This window comes from Hemitrygon akajei, chromosome 8 (genome assembly GCF_048418815.1).
Source record: "Hemitrygon akajei chromosome 8, sHemAka1.3, whole genome shotgun sequence".
NCBI lineage: Eukaryota > Metazoa > Chordata > Chondrichthyes > Myliobatiformes > Dasyatidae > Hemitrygon > Hemitrygon akajei.
This window is the reverse complement of record NC_133131.1, coordinates 161,659,513-161,680,695: the sequence shown is the minus strand read 5'-3', so window position 1 is coordinate 161,680,695 and position 21,183 is coordinate 161,659,513. Positions and strand designations below refer to the sequence as shown.

The 21,183-nt window shown below is 40.4% G+C and overlaps 1 protein-coding gene across 10 annotated transcripts in view; it reads right to left on the bottom strand.

The window, feature by feature from the left end:
• kmt2ca (lysine (K)-specific methyltransferase 2Ca) overlaps positions 1 to 21,183 on the bottom strand; it is a 469,037-nt gene that overhangs the window by 42,556 nt on the left and 405,298 nt on the right. For all 10 annotated transcript variants that reach the window (XM_073054925.1, XM_073054927.1, XM_073054926.1 and 7 more), the window contains 5 exons: positions 13,398 to 13,509; positions 9,289 to 9,370; positions 6,987 to 7,050; positions 3,343 to 3,575; positions 1,268 to 2,959 (listed from right to left, as the gene is read on the bottom strand). In XM_073054925.1, the coding sequence (XP_072911026.1) occupies positions 1,268 to 2,959; positions 3,343 to 3,575; positions 6,987 to 7,050; positions 9,289 to 9,370; positions 13,398 to 13,509 (2,183 nt within the window). The remainder of the gene's footprint in view (positions 1 to 1,267; positions 2,960 to 3,342; positions 3,576 to 6,986; positions 7,051 to 9,288; positions 9,371 to 13,397; positions 13,510 to 21,183) is intronic.

The following is a 21,183-nucleotide window of genomic DNA, read 5'->3' as shown; positions in this document are numbered from 1 at the left end:
CAGCTCAGTCAGTTGGACTGAAAGGTTTGATTCTGTGCTCTGTAACTCTAGGTCTAGTCTTATCTTTTTCTGCCTAAGCAATGCAAACCCTTGCCTAGATTCTCCCTGTACCTGCCTCTACCATGGCCTCAAGCAGTGCCACCCTGCAGGTGGTAAAAGTTATTTTACCAGCGCTCATGTTAAACCTATGCTTTTGCCATTCCCTTTGCTATGGGGAATGGTTCCTTTTTACTCCATTTATGCCCTTCATAATTTTTAAAGTTCATCAGCCTCAATCTGGCATATCCAGTCCTTTCCAGTAACAGAAACTTTCTATCCCAGGAAATATCCTGGTGAACTTCTTTTATATGCACTCCAGTGCAATGGTGCCCTTTCCACAGTGTGGTGACCAGAAATGCGTACAAGATTCTAGCTGTGGCCTAAGCACTACTTTATAAAACTGAACTATAACCTCACTGATTCTATATTCTATGTGCTGGCAGACGAAGGCAGGTATCTTTACCATTTCCAGCTATGTTGCCATCTTCATGAAGCCTCAGAGCTGAATACCCTTTATTCCTCGATATGACATGTTCATTGTCTATATCCTCCTAAAATACAGCAACTAGTCCTGATCAGGTTTAAATTTCATGTTGCCTTACCTTGCTTATTTTACCATCTAATCAATATCATTCCACAGTCTAGGATTACCTTCCTTAATATCAACAATACCAATATGTGTCATCTATACCTCCTATGATCATATGCACATTATTAATATATTTTGAAACATTAAGGGGGGCCTGCATCGATTCCTATGTTACTCTACCGGTTACAGCCTTTCAATTACAAAAACAAACATGCACTGTCACCCTCTGCCTCTGTGAAGCCAGTTGCCAATTTGTCCAAGACCTTACAAACTGCATTAAAAGTGGTAATGGGTCAGTGGTCATTTCCTGTTAACAAAGACACAATGACTACTTCTGACTGATCTTCACCTTTCCAAGTGTACATTAATCTTATATACATGTTTCCCCCCCCCCCCAAAACCTGTCTATCACTGACATTAGACTCACTGACCTGTAATTACATGCAGAAGGGTAGCAGAGATAAGTACAGAATATCTTAAAAGGCCAGATGGAGCAGTATCTTCAGTATTCTAGACATATTAGGATTAGGCTTGGGCTGTAAGTATAGAACTCTAATATTTTATTGAAAGATCATTTAAACAAGTCAGAACATAAAGAACCACCATTCGTACAAAGTCTGATGCCACAATCAAACATACCTGCCCCTCAAATGGGCTCTGCTTCTTCATCAATCTGCTTTCCATGCTAGGTTCGTCCTCAGATTTTTCTTCAGATCTCTGGGGAGCAGCCAGTGGAGGATTTTTGTTTTTCAGAAGATGTTTCAGTAGCTCATTCCCTGATTCCTGCTTTGATGCTGGTAGGTTGGCCCCAGCAGCAGGTCCGTGTGATGAAACGACAGGCTGCTGCATGCTCATCTTCTCCTCCAACTTCACTGGGCTCTGTGTTTCCACCTTGTGTTGTGCACGCTCGTGGCACTCAGCAGACTCTGTGTGTTCCACCTTCACTGAGTTTGGCCTGGAAGCTTCATTTGATGGACTATGTTCTGTTTCGGAGGGGAGACAGGGCTGCTGTACTACTACTCTCTGTGGTACAGTAACATTGGAAGAAAGCTGACGTTCAAGTTCAGATGGAGATTGGTTGTCACTTGAATTATTAGCTAACTGATTTAAGTCTCCATTCTCATTCTCTCCTTGATTATATACAAAATCACCAGGTAGATTGACAGCTGCATTAGCAGCATCAGCAACAACGGGTGTAGTTGGTGCAGTAATATCAGAATGAGGAGTAGATGGTGTCCTAGCACAGTCATCCTCATCATCCTTTTTCTTCTTTCTGGTTCTTCTTTTCTTTCCCTTTTCCTCTGGTATAATATTGGAATAAAGTTGAATGAGTGATTGACCAGGGCCTGGGTAACTGCCTGGTAATTGCATCCCACTTTCTGGACCAAAGTGGCCTCCATCAACTTTTCCTTGAGATCCAACAGGCATAGTTGGTGCAAACTGAGGGCGTGGTGGGTTCTGTGGAAAACCAGGACCAGGCGGCAACTGGTTCACAGGATGGATAGGTGGGCATCCACCAGGGATTGCATGGCCTTCAGTCTCAAATCCTGCTGTTCCCATGGGCCTATTGTCACTGCACTGCATATAAGATGTTGGAGTAGGTGAATTCATAAACTGTGGAAGTAGATTCTGTTGCTGTGGAGGAATTAGTCCCATCTGCTGTGGGGGTCTTTGAGATTGCATGAAATCACAAGGCAATTCAGAATTAAAATATGGCATTTGCGACAGGGCTGGCGCATTCACATCCGAGATCCCTTGCTGCTGCTCCATTTCCATTCGCTTCTGCATAGCACGGTGACGTTCAACTTCCTTCATGAGCTGGATCCGCTGCCTTTCCTGCTGCTCTCGTAAACGCTCCCTCCGCTCCCTCTCCTGGAAACTTTCACTGAATGGGTTGTTGTCATCAAATTCAACTCGTGGCGGCACACTGGACTGCTGATTGGCTGTGACTGTCGGCCCCTGAGTAGATGGGGTGCTGGGCACTGGCAACTGAGGTGGTGCAGGGTGCTGCATCCTAGGGGCACCCATGGGAATAGGGGGAGGGGCAGCTGCATTCGGATTGCAACTCTGCCACTGAGGAGCAGCAGTCATTCTGTTACCCGCCGGCTGTGGAGGAACTGGCGGCTGCATTTGTTGTCTGGGCTGCTGCTGTGGCATCATCGAGAAATTCTGTTGAGTCACTGAAGATGGAGCCCCACCTTGAACTGAGGGAAGCTGGGCTGATCCAGCAGGTATCATGGAGGACGGCATCATCGAACAGTGTTGTTGCTGCCGCTGCTTTAAACGATACTCCTCCATTAGCTCTGAATGTTCCTTTTGCTGTTTTCGAATCTAAAAGGCAGGATTAATTGGTCAGCTGTTTGTTCTCATCAGAAATCTGATTAAATTGGCTCTTTTAGTTTCCTGGGACAGTTCAAATGTCTATAATATCTACCAGTGAAAATGTTCCTTTTCTGTCTTTCTAACATATCATCCCTTGTCAGAGCAGTGATCATTTATTTTATCAATATTGCCAAACACCCCTCCCTTTTTAGCTTTGCCCCATCCCACTTTAAAGTCTGGTTTCAGACTTTACCCTTTTTAAGATATTTTCAAAATAACTAGAATGTCATGCTTCCATGCATCTTAACTCATCAGGAAAAAAAGACACTACAAAATAATTAACTTCAATCACCCAAGAGTAAAAGCGTATATTTGCAAATGGGAAAAGTCACCTGTTCCAATTGCTTTTGCACCATACTTTGCTGTTCAGTTACGTGTTTAAGCTGTTCTGCATCTTCCTCTGGAAATTCCCGTCCAGCCTTTTTAGCTGTGCGTTGTTTAGCTGAGAGTGCCTTCTTGGATTTCCGGTGAGCTCCAATCTGCTCCTCAAGAAATTTCTGCTGCATTTGCAGGAGTTGTTGAGTTTCTTGGAGCCATTCTTCATATTGTTGCTTCTGGGCATCATCTGGGGAAAAAAAACACATTATTACTTAGGTAACAGCATGGGAAAGAGAAAACTATTATCAAATAATATTTTTCACAACCTCATTATGTCTCCAAGTTGTGACAGGATCAATACAGAAGCAACCCTACAATAGTTAGTTGCTCTGAAATGAATAGAAGAGACATTAAGTTAAAAATTAAGGATGATTTTAAAAGATTATTTTGTGAAATCCAAAATTAAACACAACTAATCTGGGATGTAGTGTTAAATATACCACCTCAGCAAGCAACGTTAATGAAGAGCAAGTGCCTATACATAATCTTTAACTTTATGCATTCTCAGAAATTCAATAACACAAAAATATTAAGTGAATCAGTTATCTACAAAACTTTAAACATCTTGCATACAGTAATGCTGTAACAGCCCACTGAAAATTAGTCATCCAACTTACAATTATTCAGCATCTAGGCATGAAAAGGTTCAGGAGCGAAGACCTTTTGTCCTAGAGAGAATAACTACTATCTAGTCATTAAAGATATGCACCAACTTCATAGGCAACATTACCAAACAAATGTACAGTCTGGTGTTCAAATGACACCAAGTACTGCCACAAGCGGGTTGCTGAACAAGACCATAAGATATAGGAACAGAATTAGGCCATCTGGCTCATCAAGTCTGCTCCACCATTTTATCACAGCTGATCCAATTTTCCTCTCAGCCCCGATCTCCTGCCTTTTCCCATATCCCTTCATGCCCTGACCAATCAAGAATCTTTCCATTTCTGCTTTAAATATTCACAGACTTGGCCTCCACAGCAGCCTGAGCAAAGAATTCTACAGATTCACCACACTCTGGCTAAAAAAAACCCTCATCTCAGTTCTAAAAGGACACCCCTCTATTCTGAGGCTGTTTCCTCTGGTCTTAGACTCTATGTGGATAGATACCATCCTCTCCACATCCACTCTATCAAGGCTTTTCACCATTCAACAGGTTTCAATGAGGTCACCCCTCATTCTTCTGACTTTCAATAAATACAGGCCCAGAGCCGTCAAACACACTTCATATGAGAAATCATTCAATCTGGGAATCATTTTCATGGATCTCCCTTGAACTCTCTCCAGTTTCACCACATCCTTTCTAAGAGAAGGGGCCCAAACCTGCTCACATTTCTCCAAGTGAAGCCTCACCAGCGCTTTATAAAGTTTCAGCATTACATCCTTGCTTTTATATTCCAGTTCTCTTAAAATGAATGCTAACATCGCTTTTGCTTTCTTCACCACAGACTCAGCCTGCAAATTAACCTTTAGGAAATCTTGCACAAGGACTCCCAGGTCCCTTTGCACCTTAGTATTTTTGTATTTTCTCTCCATTTAGAAAATAGTCAACCCTTTCATTTCTTCTACCAAAGTGCACAACCATACACTTCCTGACACTGTATTCCATCTGCCATTTCTTTGCCCATTCTCCTAATCTAAGTGCTTGTGTACCCTCTCTACTTCCTCGAAACTACCTGCCTCTCCACCTATCTTCATATCATCTGCCAACTTGTCAATAAAGCCATCAATTCCATTATCCAAATCACTGACAAATGACATAAAAAGAATCACTGGCAGCCAGACAGAAAAGGCTCCCTTTATTCCCACTCTTTGCCTCCTGCCAGTCAGCCACTGCTTTATCCATGCTAGAAACTTTCTAATAATACCAAGGGCTCATAGCTTGTAAATCAGCCTCACGTGTGGCACCTCGTTAAAGGCCTACTGAAAATCAGTAAACCATTAACTTGTTGAAGACATGTTTGTATAGGGACAAATTTGGTTGTCATAGCTGGGATGGTACTGGGGATAAGCTCCCACTATCTATTATGTGCTCCCAATGGTGAGAGTCTCAAATTAGCCTCTGATAACCAAGACCAACTCCTGGTCTTCACATGGCGGAACTGCTTACACTGACAGGAAAAGGGGCGGAGGTGGGTCACTGGTGCTTTAAAACCAGTTGCTTCAGGCAAGTGGGGCTCGTTAGCCTGGGAAGGCAGCATACCTAGGAGAAGGAAAACTCTGATTTAAAACCTCTGCTGCCTTGTGGCTATACCCAATCATGGGAAAGGCTTCAGGAATAAACCCTGAGGAAGAAATCCGGAGTTGGAGCCCCTAAGACAGCCAAGTGTTGATTCAACACCATTCTGGCAGCTCCTGTAGTTCAGCTGTCTTCAAAACGTTATGCCTGACAATCCTTTTGATAGCAGCGTCTGGACCGAGATGGGGATTGTGACCCTTGAGCAATTCATAGTCTTCATACACCTCCTACCTAGGATTTGGTGGGACCGATCTCCAAAACCAATTCAAAACATGGGGCGATGGGCGAGTGGTTACAGCGGTAGGCTTAAGATGGTGCTGGGAACAATTAGTCACAGGCCACTCAAGCGGCCAAGGCAGAATGGTCACTCTCTTCTCACGAGGCAAGGACAGTGTTCGGCAGTCACCTTGGTGACTGAGCAGTCCTCTTCAGGGACTGCACTGCTCACCCCTCACGGAAAAGGGTCTGGAAAAGGTAAACTACAGAAAGTTTGCCTCACCGTATTCTGTCAACATACCGCAGCTGACTGGACTTCTATTTTGAGGTCAAATTACCTCAAAAACCACAAAAGAAAGAAGAACCACCAGAAAGCTAAGCAAACTGTGTGTTGGAGCCTGGAATGTCAGAACATTCATGGGCAACAAGACTAGTAACAGACCAGAGAGGCAAACTGCACTTGTAGGACACGTGCTTCAGAAGTACAATGTCGACATTGCAGCACTCAGTGAGACATGCCTGGCTGAGACTGGTGAAATCACAGAAGTAGGGGCTGACTACATGTTTTTCTGGAGTGACAAGGGAAAGGATGGGGCTAGAGAAGGCGGAGTTGGCTTTGCCATCCGGACCACAATCATCAGGAACCTGGAGTCCCTCCCCAGAGGCATCAACTGGTAATGAAGCTGCCTCTGAAAGCCAAGATTCATCTGACTCTGATCAGTGCTGCACCTCTGAACAAAAGGAACCATTCTGCCAGGAACTCGGCTAGCTACTATACAGTACAGTAATAAAGCACTGCAGTACAGAAACAGGCCCTTTGGCCCATCTAGTCTGTACTGAACTGTTGTTCTTCTACTTCCAGGAGTATCAGCCACAGGCACTTTCTATTTGAGTCTAGTTAGTCAGGTGCATTAATAGGAAGTAAGCCAGTAAATGGAAACAAGTTTGCAGCATTTCAAAACCTACCAATTTCAGACAGTATAATTGGTTCCCCAAATTATCTCCTTTGAGCTAGTTTCAGAATTAATGCCCAATACATTTTTTGTCAAAAATCAATTAGATGCAAAACTCAATCAATTTCATTATCAGTTAAGAATCGTTGGATAAACTTAAGAGAAATTTCAATTAAAGACAGTAACTCACTCATAAAACCAGGACCAAAAGATGGAGGGTTTGGTCGTTGCATTTGAGGTGCCAAATTTCCATCCTGAAAACAATCCAAATATAAACACTTTAATACTTCTCGTGGTGAAGTAATCTACCAAATAAGAAAACATTTTTTAATATATTTTGAGTTAATATAATCAGGTCCACCTCACACACAACAGCAAGATGTATTGTTACTTTAGGAAATTTATTTTAAAACTATTTTACTGTCCTTATTCTCACCCCATTCTCCTTTTTATCAGACATTAGCCCCACAGATACAGGAAAACTAGTGACACATTCAACTTTTTAAAGATTTCTTGGTGATTGATGGGACGTGACTCAATTAGTGACCTGCTGTTTTATTGTATAATGGCTCACTTACCTCTCCCCACTTCATTCCTCCTGCTGGGAAATAATTTGACATGCACCAATGAGCCTTTGCAAACTTGTCCAAGGAAGAGTATACATGAAGATGGTCATGTAGAATAATACCAGCGGGCAAGACTGTATGTACTCTTAGCACTCCTGCCCATTTTTAACCCAACCCAGATCTGGAAGACCATCTGCCCTTTTGTACCAAAGTCCTCCTCTATGTGGAGAAGCCTACAAGTGGCAATTGAAATTTTGGAAGTGTATCCTGACACACCCCACCTGGAATACTTCCGATGGCCTTTAAGAAAAGTTCAAGAAGGCTTGAACAATTACAGTCATAGAAAAATGCAATTATGAAACCAATCTGTGTAACCATCAAGTACCAACTTTTACATAATTGCACCCAATCCATTTTATTCTTCCCATACCATCATCAATATTCCCTCCCTCCCCCACCAAGATCCTACAAAGTATTTTACAATGCCCAATTAACCTACCAAACTGCACATTTTTTGGGATTTGTAAGGGAACTGGAGCACTTAAGACAGCCACACAGTCATAGGGAGAAGGTTCAAATTCCATACAGAGAGCACTGAAGGCCAGGATTGAACCCAGGTCATTGGAACAGTGAGGTAGCAGCTCCATTAGCTATGCCATTGTGATTCTAAAATCAAATGATTCTACTTCTAAAATCAAATCATTCCCACTGAAATATTAATCAAACAATTAAACACAATAAAGTAGTTAACTGCACATGTTGATTTTCTTGAGAGTGCCCCATGCATTGTTCCTGAACTAAGTGACAAATCCAGGGCCGAGTAGGAGGTCAGATAGACCAGCACATGAGCTGTAATTTGCCTCACTTTTCAGTACACAAGCATAGAATTAAAAAAAGTCAGGAGGATATTGCCAACAAGGGGCTAACATACGAGGAGCCCTGTACTCACTGGAATTTAAAAGAATGCGGGGGGATCTACCAAATGTTGAAAGACTAGATATGTTAAAGGATGTGGAAAGGATGTTTTCTATGGTGGGGATGTCCACAACTAGAGGGCACAGCCTCAACATTGAGGGTTGACCCTTTAGAACAGAGGAGAGGAGGAATTTTTTTAAGACAGATTTGTGAATCTGTTTAATGCTTTAACACAGGCAGCTATGGAGGCCAAGACCATGGGTATACTTAAAGCAAAAATTGATGGTTTCCTGACTGGTCAGGGCATCAAACATTATGGCGAGAAGGCAGACGTATGGGGTTGAGTGGGATTGGAATCAGCCATTGATGGAATACAGAGTGGACTGGATGGGCTGAATGGCCTAATTCTGCTGCTATGTCTTATGGTTTAATTCCCTCAAGGAAGCAGCGGCAAGAGGGAAGCTGTGTTTGGAGCTCAAGAAGTGGTCTCCTCTACAGATTGGAGGAGCCAAAACAGACTGGTGCTACAAGGTGGTCACGTATTTGGTCTGTAAGAGAGACTTCAAGCTTCCAACTGCCAATCATTTTAATTCCCATCCGACTTGACTGACCTCTGTATTTGACCTCCCGAACTACTTCAAAACACTAATCCCAAAATCCAACATGCAAGAATATTGTAAAATTAATTCACAAAGATGATCACTCAAATTATGAAATTCAAAGGGGTGCCAATGTCATTAAAAGGGAACTGATAAGTTTAAGAGGTATTTGATGAACTGAATTCAAGTTTACTGCAAATAAAGGGAAAAAAAATTAAATCTTCTGATGAGTAGAATGGTCAAATAATTACTTTGTCCAGAAATGCTGAGTGGAACTAAACAAATGGATCATGTGGATTAAAATAAAACCGTTTCAGTATGATTCTTTCATGGATGTAAAAGGTAATAGTTGCTGAAATTCAGTAAAATGACAATGTTGTTTAAAACATATCACATCTGGTTAAATAACTACCGAGGTAACTCCTTGGTGAATGGGATTCTGCCCACCATCTCCATTCTGTGGACTTGACATTTGCTGGCCCATAAAGGGAAACCTGCAACAAAATGAGAGAATACAATTAGAAATGCAAGGAAATCTTCAAGCATAACTGACTTTAGAAAGGGGCTATCGAGTTGGTATGATCAACGAAACTAATAAAGGCATGGGTGACTTTAAAAAAAGTTGATTACAGATTAAGAAATATCATGGGAATGAAACAGGCAGTACTTATTGACAGACACGCGTTCTGAAGCTTTTCACAGAGTTAACAATCATAACAAGGCTGCAATTAATTTGTTCTCTTCAGATCTCATGGAACAAAGACAGGAGCTTATGGGGTGTTAGCTTTCATAAGTCGAGGGATAGAGTTTAAGAGTCGCGATGTAATGATGCAGCTGTATAAAACTCTAGTTAAGAGTACTGTGTCCAGTTCTGGTTGCCTCACTATAGGAAGGATGTGGAAGCATTGGAAAGGGTACAGAGGAGATTTACCAGGATGCTGCCTGGTTTAGAGAGTATGGATTATGATCAGAGATTAAGGGAGCTAGGGCTTTACTCTTTGGAGAGAAGGAGGATGAGAGGAGACATGATAGAGGTGTACAAGATATTAAGAGGAATAGACAGAGTGGACAGCCAGCGCCTCTTCCCCAGGGCACCACTGCTCAGTACAAGAGGACATGGCTTTAAGGTAAGGGGAAGGAAGTTCAAGGGGGATATTAGAGGAAGGTTTTTCACTCAAAGTGGTTGGTGCGTGGAATGCACTGCCTGAGTCAGTGGTGGAGGCAGATACACTAGTGAAGTTTAAGAGACTACTAGACAGGTATATGGAGGAATTTAAGGTGGGGGGTTGTATGGGAGGCAGGATTTGAAGGTCGGCACAACATTGTGGGCCGAAGGGCCTGTAATGAGCTGCACTATTCTATGTTCTATAGTCAGGATTTGTATAGATGGCATTAGGAACAAAATAAACCGTGTGGCTTAAGAGTGGGGAAGGTGAGAATGAAATATAGTGACCATCAAAACTTTCAAAAGAAAAAAGTCAATGATACAGCTTCATTCCTTGCAAACCAAGGTAAAGGAAATCATTCTACAATTTGCAAAGATAGAAGTACAGTCATGTATTTGCTTTTGAGGTTATGAGTGACAACAGAAGATGTGAAGGAGAAAAGCATCAACATCTTAATAAAGAAAGATACAGATTTATTTGAATACTCATTCAAATTTTATAAGAAAATCCACTCCTGTGCAGAAATTTTAGGCAGTACCTGAACAAGAATACAATTCTTTTGATAAACAAATGGTACTTTGATAGATACAAAAAGAACACTAAGTATCTTAGCAACGTGTTACTACATGCCAAAATGTAAATACTACAATTTACATCTGGCTTTTGACTAATGTAATCGTAGGTCAGGAAAGAAAGAAAACTTGCTCTCAAAGCTAGACACAAGAGATTGCAGATGCTTGAATCTGGAACAAGGAACAATCTAGATCAAGCACCACCCGTGGGAAGAAATGAAATGCCAACGTTTCACATTGAAACCCTGCATCAGAACCCTTCCTGCAGATTGTTTGCTGCTCCCAAAGATATGCTAATCTACCTGCAAAGAACTAAACAAATTGAGCAAAAAGTATCTTAGGCAATCCAACATCTTACTCTCAGTCTGACAAAATACTGAAGTTTCTCTTCAATACAAGAGCTTAGCATGGAGTTCTTTGAGGATACAACAAGCACAGTGAATAGAGGGGACCAGATGGACGTTATTTACTTGGATTTCTAGGTGTTTGATAAGGTGCCACATAAAAGACTTATCCATAAGATATGGATGCATAGAGTTGAGGGAGATGTATTAGCATGGATAGAGGACTGGTTAACTAATAGAAAGCAGAGAGTTGGGACACATGGGTGTTACTCTGGTTGGCAATCAGTGGTGAATGGTGTGCCGCAGGGGGTCGATGCTGGGCCCGCAACTGTTCACGATATACATTAATCATCTGGGAGGGGACCCAACTATAGTATATATTGAGTGAAATGGTAAATTGTGCAGAAAATACGGAGAGTTTGCAGAGAGATATAGATAGGTTAAGTGAGTGGGCAAGGGTCTGACAGATGGTGTACAATATTGGTAAATGCAAGGTCATCCACTTTGGAAGGAAAAATGAAAGAGCAGATTATTATTTAAATGGTAAAAAAATAGCAGCACGCTGCTGTGCAGAGGAACTTGGGAGTGCTTGTGCATGAGTCACAAAAGGTTGTTTTGGAGGTGCAGCAGGCTATCAAGAAGGCAAATGGAATGCTGCCCTTCATTGCTAGAGGGATTGAATTTAAGAGCAGGGAGGTCATGCTGCAACTGTACAGGGTACTGGTGAGGTCGCACCTGGAGTACTGTGTGCAGTTCTGGTGTCCTTATTTGAAGAAGGATATATTGGCTTTAGAGGCGGTGCAGGTTCACCAGGTTGATTCCAGAGATGAAGGGGTTAGACTATGAGGAGATATTGAGTCACTTGGGACTGTACTCACTGGAATTCAGAAGAATGAGAGGAAATCTTATAGAAACATATAAAATTATGAAAGGGATAAGATAGAGACAGGAAAGTTGTTTCCACTGGTAGGGGAGACTAGAACTAGGGGACATAGCCTCAAGATTTGTGGGAGTAAATTTAGGACAGAGATGAGGAGGAACTACTTTTCCCAGAGAGTGCTAAATCTGTGGAATTCTCTGCCCAATGAAGCAGTGGAGGCTACCTCAGTAAATATATGGAAGACAAGGTTGGATAGATTTTTGCAGAGTAGGAGAATTAAGGATTATGGGGAAAAGGCAGGCAGGTGGAGTTGAGTCCATGGCCAGATCAGTCATGATCTTATTGAATGGCGGAGCAGGCTCGGCAGGCCAGATGGCCGACTCCTGCTCCTATTTATGTTCTTATGTTATGAAAGAAAACGTGACATTCCAAATGTGCTTTCTTGTGATTGTACATCTCAATATTGTAAAATATTTTTGGTATTATATTAAACTTCACATTCACAAAGCATAAGCTACTGAGAATTCTCACATCATCACAACTCAGACTTAAATGAATAACATTAGAAATAAAATAAATCCAGTTTGCAAGTAAAAGATATGTAGTAAAATATATTGTATATTTTAACAGGTAAATTTTCAAATTGTACTAGCAGCATGATTTCAGTAAACCTTAGGCAGCAATTGTATGACAATTGTTTATAGCCCTTTGACTTTGTATTAATAGTGAAAACAATCCTTAAATTTTCTACCTACTCAGAAAGCTAACTGATACATGACAAGTTAATATGCACACAAGTTCAGATCAATAGCAATTACTTCGACTGGAATTAAGGGCAGAGCATCAGCAGATTTTGATGACAGTTGTTTCAGGGTGTAGCTGTGTCTTTACTCAAGCTGCTGTGTCAGGAAGAGGCGCAACAAATGAAATGAAGAGCAGGAAATGCTTCACACTTCACAATGGAAGAGGTTTGTTTTATTGTTTGCACAACTGTTAATATTTCACTGCTGGAAGTACAAATGTGTTAATCTGGTTTAAGTTGCAGAATGCCAAGTGGTGGCGTCAAGGTTGATCTCATTGCCAAGAGGGAACGGAAAACAAAACAGACCAATTAGTTAATTAATTTATGTGGAAAGAGATTTAACTATGGATAATTGGGAGCATTTGAAAAGTCAAAGATATTTTACATTTTGGTAATACCGATTATGCACTATGAAGCATAATAAAGAATACCATGGGTGAAAAATGAACGCACAGATCGCATAGTGTAGAATACAAGGACACGTAGAATGGATAGGTCTACACGTAATGTAACAAGGAAATACACTGTTGGCATTACAAAGAGAGGAGTTTATTCAAGTTTTTCTTTGGGAAGAGTAAATACTTCAGTGAAAGCATTACCATGGCCGTCCAGAAGATGCTGAGTGAGAGGATTTTGATTAGGAGGGTTATTCAAGTATTAAAGAGCTCACTTTTCAAATAAGTGCAAAATGTGCGAATTTTGCCATGAATACGACAGTAGCATTACTGAGGTGTGACAAGAAGAAGAAAATATTTACCTGTTCATTACTATCGGTGGCATTCCCAAGTTACTTTGGGCCATAACTCTGTTGATTCCCTTTAATGCTACCATCTTTGCTTTCATGATAGGATCAGTAATAGCATCAAAATCTGTAAAATAATGCAACAAAATTTAGTATGATCCAAACAAGAAGTTCAGGTATATAACAATTCCCTTTCCTCTCCCTCTTCAAAATGACCCTCATCAACAGGTTCCTAAATGGACATTGAACCCTTGAACACTACCTCACTTTTTAAATATATTTCTGTTTTTTGGAATGATTTTTAATCTATTCAATATACGTATACTGCAAATGATTTACTTATTTATTATTAATATTTTCCTTCTATATTATGTATTGCATTGAACTGCTGCTGCTAAGTTAACAAATTTCATGACACACGCCAGTGATAATAAACCTGATTCTGAACATAGAAGGCTGCAACAGCAAAACAAATGTCAATCTAAGTAGCAGAATATCTGCATTATTATCTCCATTGTAACCTCCTCTCTCAATATCATGAGCAGGCGGTATATCCGATTTTAGACTTGAAGCATCATTTCTGATTGGTAAGTAGGTAAAAATGGAACAAAATTCACTCAGACAAATCAAAAATGTACTGGATGCCAGTGTGTACTATGATAAGACTCCTAACTGGCATTGAATACCTGAAGGTGCATGTAACTAACACTATTTCTCAAAGTGAATAACTCAAATGTGATTAGATCCAATGGCATTGTAATCAGAAGAATTTGATGAATCCTGCAGTCTGCTAAGCATTGCTTCAAGATCAGGGAGCAATGCTGATCTGGTGTGGGTCTATCTATTTAAAGAATCAAGGACTTAGAAGTTCAGTTATTTTTACAAAAAGAATACATGAAGCCAAATACACTATAAAGCTAATCTGCTATGTCACCTGCAGTTCTACCGGTAGAGACATTCAGTGAGTGAGAAAGAAAGTGGGATACAAATCTAGGCCTATCGCCGGTGTATTACTGAGTGAGGCTCCTTTTCCACAAGCACCATCTTTCAGGTCAGACATTAAGTCAAGACCTTTTTGGTTCCCTACAACATAGTATCTTGGTACATACGTAATACTTACATCAACACTGCTGTCCACTGCATGGAAATTAATTGCCATATTCCATGCATTACAATAGTGATTACTGAGTACTTAAAATGCTTTGGCACATCTTGATATCCTAAGCATTTCTTTAAAGCCAACACTAAAATACTGGTAAATGAAATTTAAAATAAAACTGAACAGAACGGTTTGAACATACAGAAAGACAAATCACTAGAATTACAAAATAGTTAAATCAGACCATAAGGGAAGCTGATGTTCATTTCTAAATGGATAAGTTAAAGAACACACTTTTGGGTTGACTACCAACATGACTCTGTGAATAAGCTTAACCTTCAAACTGCAAAACAAAAACACAGATGCTCTAGAAATTGTGCAAAAAACTGAGTAATGCAATATCAAAACAAAAAGCAAACCTTTAATAGAAAAACTTTGATCTTGCCTGATGAAACAGGCCTTTTCTCCAGCATTTTATATTTTAATTTCATATTTCCAGCACATACAATTTTTATTTTGATTTTCATTCAGCAGACTGTGGCTCTCTTCCTTAGGAAAGGATGGAGTCGGTGGTGGTTTGATGAGTTCATGGAGATTTTAAAAAGGGTGTATAGAAAGTTAAGTTTCCAGTCACAAGACCAAACCTTAGGGCATAAATACAGGAGTCACTAACAACTCCCGAGATGGAATTCAGAAACATTTTAAAAAAGGTTTTAATGAGCAATTGAGGTCAACTGCATTGACAAATGAGGAAGAGGGCAGTCAAATGGAAAAAAAATTGGAGATGCTTCATGTTGGCCTAAGCTATATTCAACAATGATCAAATTTATTTAAAAAAAAACTATAACATGTTCTGAGCTTCGTTTTGCTTGTGGCATGAAACTCTGTCTGAAGTACTGTAAATTAACCAGTTCTAATGTAAAAGTAGATATCAATGCTGCAGTCTTTAATAACACCATGAATTTCAGATTCTAGAACTTGTAATTTTCACTATAAACATCTTCCAAACGTAATCTTATAACAATATTCCACTAATGAAATCAATGTGATAGATACTAAGTAATTCACAAGTATATGTAATTAAAATGTGTGATTTGACTGATTGTATACAACTAGAATGCCATGAAAAACATTTCTTTTCCATTTTCTCAAAGGATGTGTTTATAACCTGCCTTGAGTGTGTGAAAACATAAAGAAACACAAATTATCATTGGTCATTACTTTTTATATCCTTGTATATTTATCTGAACAGGTTCTAAACCAGTATGTGCCAGGCTCCAGCGTGGAAGAAATGCCGACCACCAATTGAAAGTTATGGCATTGGTTTAGTGTGGCATAGAAACAAAGTGTATTTGGTTTTAGCTGGATTTTGGAACTTCCCTCCAATAATAATCTTACAGACAGAAATAGGGATGCTGGATGATTGGCATCTTTGAACTTGATCCAATAAGCCTAGTACTATCCAGATCACAGACTCCAGCTGGCTTGAACTCATTACCAAAATACAAGTTTGAACATGAGTTCTATAATGACTGTATGTAAAAATCACAGTATTACAGTACCCCAGACAAATAATGTCTATTGCAGGAGGGGACTGATGTGGCAATATCCCGTGAACACTGCTCCCTCAATATTTCCTGCCAAATCGAACACAATCCTGACTGGAGTGAATAACTCCTGACAACCTTTGCAATATCATCTATAAAAATGTTCAGTACATTCTTAAGTCAATGAGATTGAGAAATTAATGTGATAGATTAATGTGCTATCACATGCAAAAACAAAACAAACAAACTGGGATGTCTGGAATACTCTTGCAGCAAAACACACAAAATGCTGGAGGATCTCAGCAGGTCAGGCAGCATTTGTAGAAATGAACAGTCAGTGTTTCAGGCCGAGGCCATTCTTCAGGACTGTAAAGGAAGGGGGAAGATGCCAGAAGGGAGAAGGGAAAGAGGCTTACTTGAAGGTGATAGGTAAAGCCAAGCAGGTGGGAAAGGCCAAGGAAAGGAGGAAGGGACCAGGAGGAAGTAATAGGCAAATGAGAAGCAGTAAAAAGTCAGAGTGGGGAATAGAGGAATGGGGGTGGGGGGGGGGGGGGGAGAGAAAGAATTTATTTATCAGAAGGTGACATTGATATTCATGTCATCAGGCTGGACAGATCAGGCAACCAAGACAGATTGTAAGTTGTTGCTCCTCCATCTTGAGGGTGACCTCATCTTGGCACAAGGGGAGACCATGGACCAATGTGTCAAGAGCACAAATGGGAAATCAGAATTAAAATGCATCCCTCTTGTGGTGGATAGTGCAGAGGTGCTCGATGAAGCGGTCCCACAATTTACAATTGGTCTCACCAATTTAGAGGAGGCTGTATTGGGAGCACTGGACACTATTTAGGATACTAATTCAGCATACAGCACTATGCCTGAGTGCAAGTTAAAGGGAAACAACAAAGAGAAAAAGATAAAGATAATAAGGTTGAAAGAGTGCAGAGAAAGTTTACAAGGATGTTGCCAGGACTTGAGAAGCTGAGTTACAGAGAAAGGTTGAATAGGTTAGGATGTTATTCCCTGGTGTGTAGAAGAATGAGGGGAGATTTGACAAAGGTATATAAAATTATGATGGGTATAGATAGAGTGAATACAAGCAGGCTTTTTCCACTGAGGCTAGGGCAGAAAAAAAACAAGAGGACATGGGTTAAAGGTGAAGGGGGAAAAGTTTAAAGGGAACATTAAGGGGGGGGGGGCTTCTTCACACAGAGAAGTGTGGGGAGCGTGTAATGAGCTGCCAGATGAAGTGGTAAATGCCAGCTCACTTTTAACATTTAAGAAAAACTTGGACAGGTACATGGATGAGAGGTATATGGAGGGATATGGTCCAGGTGCAGGTCAGTGGAACTAGGCAGGAAAATGGTTCGGCACAGCTAAGAAGGGCCAAAAGGCCTGTTTCTGTGCTGTAATGTTCTACACTTCAGTCCTAATCAATATTTATTTCTGTCTTGAAGTCAGAATCTCAAACCTTAAAGAACGAAGTATTAAAGTTTATTTGTGACGAGTTCTAAGGCCAGGTAAGGCAGAATTAGGCTGGTCATCCATAAAAAGTAAAACTGCACGACCACATCAGGAGGCGATGCTAGCCTTGAAGGTACATTACAACCTAATTTGTCACTCCTTACAAGGATGAAGGCAAATTATATTGAATTATACAATGAATTGGCATATCTCAGAGCTGACTCACATCACAGAATTTACCAAAGAAATCTCAAAGAGTAACTGAATACCAAGTTGACACATTGAACAGCCTAGAGTTGCCTATAGGGGCAAATGTTAATGATTAAGGGTTCAATTCAGTGTTTAATGCATGCCAGTGTCACCACAATAACATAGCAAATGTTTTAACCACATTGATATGAGCTTTCTACTAGACAAAACAAGTTAAATTCACGTCCTTCAGTAAATAACCCAGATTTACTGACACCGGGGAGGCCACTAGTACTATAGCCATGTTATGTCTGTAGATAGACAGATTATTAATCACACTGGGTCTTAACACTGGAGAGACACACACACAAATTAGAAACAACCTAGCACTGTTAATAAATTAAGCTAATGTAAATATTCAATTTTACTTTATTCTAAGAACAACTTTTGAGTTTAGAATTGTAATAATAACTTGAAAACTTGAAAGCCACTGATACATTGCCTTCACATAATTTTGTTTAGGTTGTAGCATTCTACATGAAGTGCAATAATTCTAAAAATTGAACAGGGTGGATTCCAGTTAATTGGGACCAGTACATCTTAGTCCAATTAAATGGCTCTCCCAATTAGTTGAAGTTTCATGGTAATAGTTAAAAAGGTATTAAAAAAAAAAGACAAGCTACCATTTAACTGAGTAACAGATAAAGTATTTAAAAAGGAATACAGAGCAAATTAGAACACTATCAATGCTACTACAGAAGTCTAAAAGTGTATATGAGATTTTAATTGTTACTGACGGAGAAATTCAACCAGTCAACATGTGAGCTGCAAAAGGTTAGACTGTAAATAAGCAATACCTGTACAAAATGGACGGATTACACCCAAACCTGAGGGGGTCCAATCTCCTCATGAGCAGATTGGCCAGGGTTGTTTGGCGGGGGGGGGGGGGGGGGGGGGGGGAATGGGCACCAGAGTGATAGTGCTGAAGATGAGGTAGTTGGTTTATAAACAAAGGCAATGTGTAGTGAGACTCCTGGCAAGGAGAAGCTGATGATAGGGCAAAATTGCAGTCAGCAGGATGAGCTGCAACATAAAAGGTGGACAAAATCGAAGAGGGTAAATACAGAACTTGTGTTATATTTGAATGTGCGTGGTACACGGAAAACGGTTGATGAACTTGTAGCACAATTACAGATCAGCAAGTATATTTTTGTAGGCATCACTGAATCATGGCTGAAAGAAGATGATAGCTGGGAGCTTAATCTCCAAGGATACACATTGTATTAAAATGATAGGAAGGAAGGCAGAAGGGGTGGCTTGGCTTTGTTAAAAAAAAGAAATTAAATCATTAAAAAGAGGTGACATAGGGTTAGAAGATGTTGAATCATTGTGGATACAGCTAAGGAACTGCAAAGGTAAAGAAATCCTGATGGGAGTTGTATACGGACCACCAAACAGTAGTAAGGATAGGTCTGCAAGTTACAACGGGAGATAGAAAATGCATGTCAAAAGGGCAATGTTACAAGTCATAGGGGAATATGCAGGTAGATTGGGAAAATTAGGTTGGTGTGGGATTCTAAGAAGAGGAATTTCTAGAATGGCTACAAGTTGGCCTTTTCGACCAGGTCATGGTTGAAGCCACTAGGGCATATATATGTCAATCCAGCCCATGACCTAAAATGAGTTTGACACCCCTGCACTAGGGGATCAGCTATTCTGGATTGGATGATGTGCAATTAACTGGAATTGATTAGAGAGCTTAAGGTAAAAGAACCCTTTAGGGAGTGATCATATTTTGATTGAATGCACCATGAGTTTTGAGAAGGAAAAGCTAAAGTCAGATATATCAGTATTATAGTGGAGAAAAGGAAATTACAGAGGCATGAGAGAGGAACTGGCCAGGATTGATTGGAAAAGAACACAAGCAGGGATGACAGCAGAGCACCAATGTCTGGAATTTCTGGAAGCAATTTGGAAGGCACAGGATATATACATCCCAAACAGGAAGAAAAATTCTAAAGACAAGATGACATAATCATGGCTAACAAGGGAAGTCAAAACCAACATAAAAGCCACAGAGAAAGCATATAATAGAGCAAAAATTAGTAGGAGGTTAGAGGATTAGGAAGCTTTTAAACACCAACAGAAGGCAACTAAAATGTCTTTAGGAAGGTAAAGATGGAACATGAAACTAAGCTAGCCAATTATATTAAAGAGGATACCAAAAGTTTCTTCAGATACATAAAATGTAAAAGAGAAGCAAGAGTGGATATCAGACCACTGGAAAACATTGCATAAGAGGTAGTAATGGGGGACAAGGAAATGGCTGACAAACTAAATAAGTATCTTGTATCAGTCTTCACTGTGGAAAACACTAGCAGTATGGTGGAAGTTCCAGGTATCAGGGGTCATGAAGTGTTTGAAGTTACCATTACTAGAGAGACGGTTCTCCTGTATAGATGGTGTACACCCCAGGGTTCTGAAAGAGGTGGCCAAAGAGGCATTTGTAATGCTCTTTCAAAAATCATTAGATTCTGGAGTGGATCGGAAGACTAAAAGGCAGAAGGCAAAGAGTGGGAATAAAGGGAATCTTTTCTGATTGGCTACCGGTGACTAGCGGTGTTCCATGGGGGTCTGTGTTAGGATTGGTTCCCTTTACATTACATGTCAATAATTTGGATGATGGAATTGATCGCTTTGTTGCCAAGTTTGCAGACAATACAAAGATAGGTGAAGGGGCAGGTAGTTTTGATGATATAGAGAGGCAACATAAGGATTTAAGACAGATTAGGAGAATGGGCAAAGACATGCCAGAATACAGTGCTGGGAAGTGCATGGTCATGCACTTTGGCAGAAGAAATGAAAAGGTTGGCTATTTTCTAAATGGAGAGAAAATACAAAAAGCTGAGGTGCAAACAGATTTGGGATTCCCTAAAGGTTAATTTGCAGGTCGAGTCTGTGACAAGGAAGGCAAATGCAATGCTAGCATTCATTTCTAGAGGTCAAGAATATAAAAGCAAGGATGTAATGTTGAGACTTCATAATGCAATGGTGACATCTCACTTGTGCTGTGAGCAGTTTTGTGTCCTTTCTCTTCGAAAGGATGTGCTGAAACTGGAGAGGGTTCAAAGGAGGGTCATGAAAATGATACCAGGATTACACAGTGTGTCATATGAAGAGCATTTGATGGCTCTAGGCCTGTATTCACTGGAATTTCGAAGACTGAGGGATGACCTATTGAAACCTATTAAAAGGTGAAAGGCATTAATAGAGTGGATGTGTGAAGAGGATGTTTCCTATGGTTGGTGTGTCTTAGACCAGAGGACATAGCCGCAGAATAGAGGGGTGTCATTTTAGAATGGAGGTAAGAAATTTCTTTAGCCACAGAATGGTGAATCTGTGGAATTCTTTGCCACAGGCAGCTGTCAAGGCCAAGTCTTTATGTATATTTAAGGCAGAGGTTGATAGATTGGGGTTGAGAGCAAAAATGGATCAGCTTTGA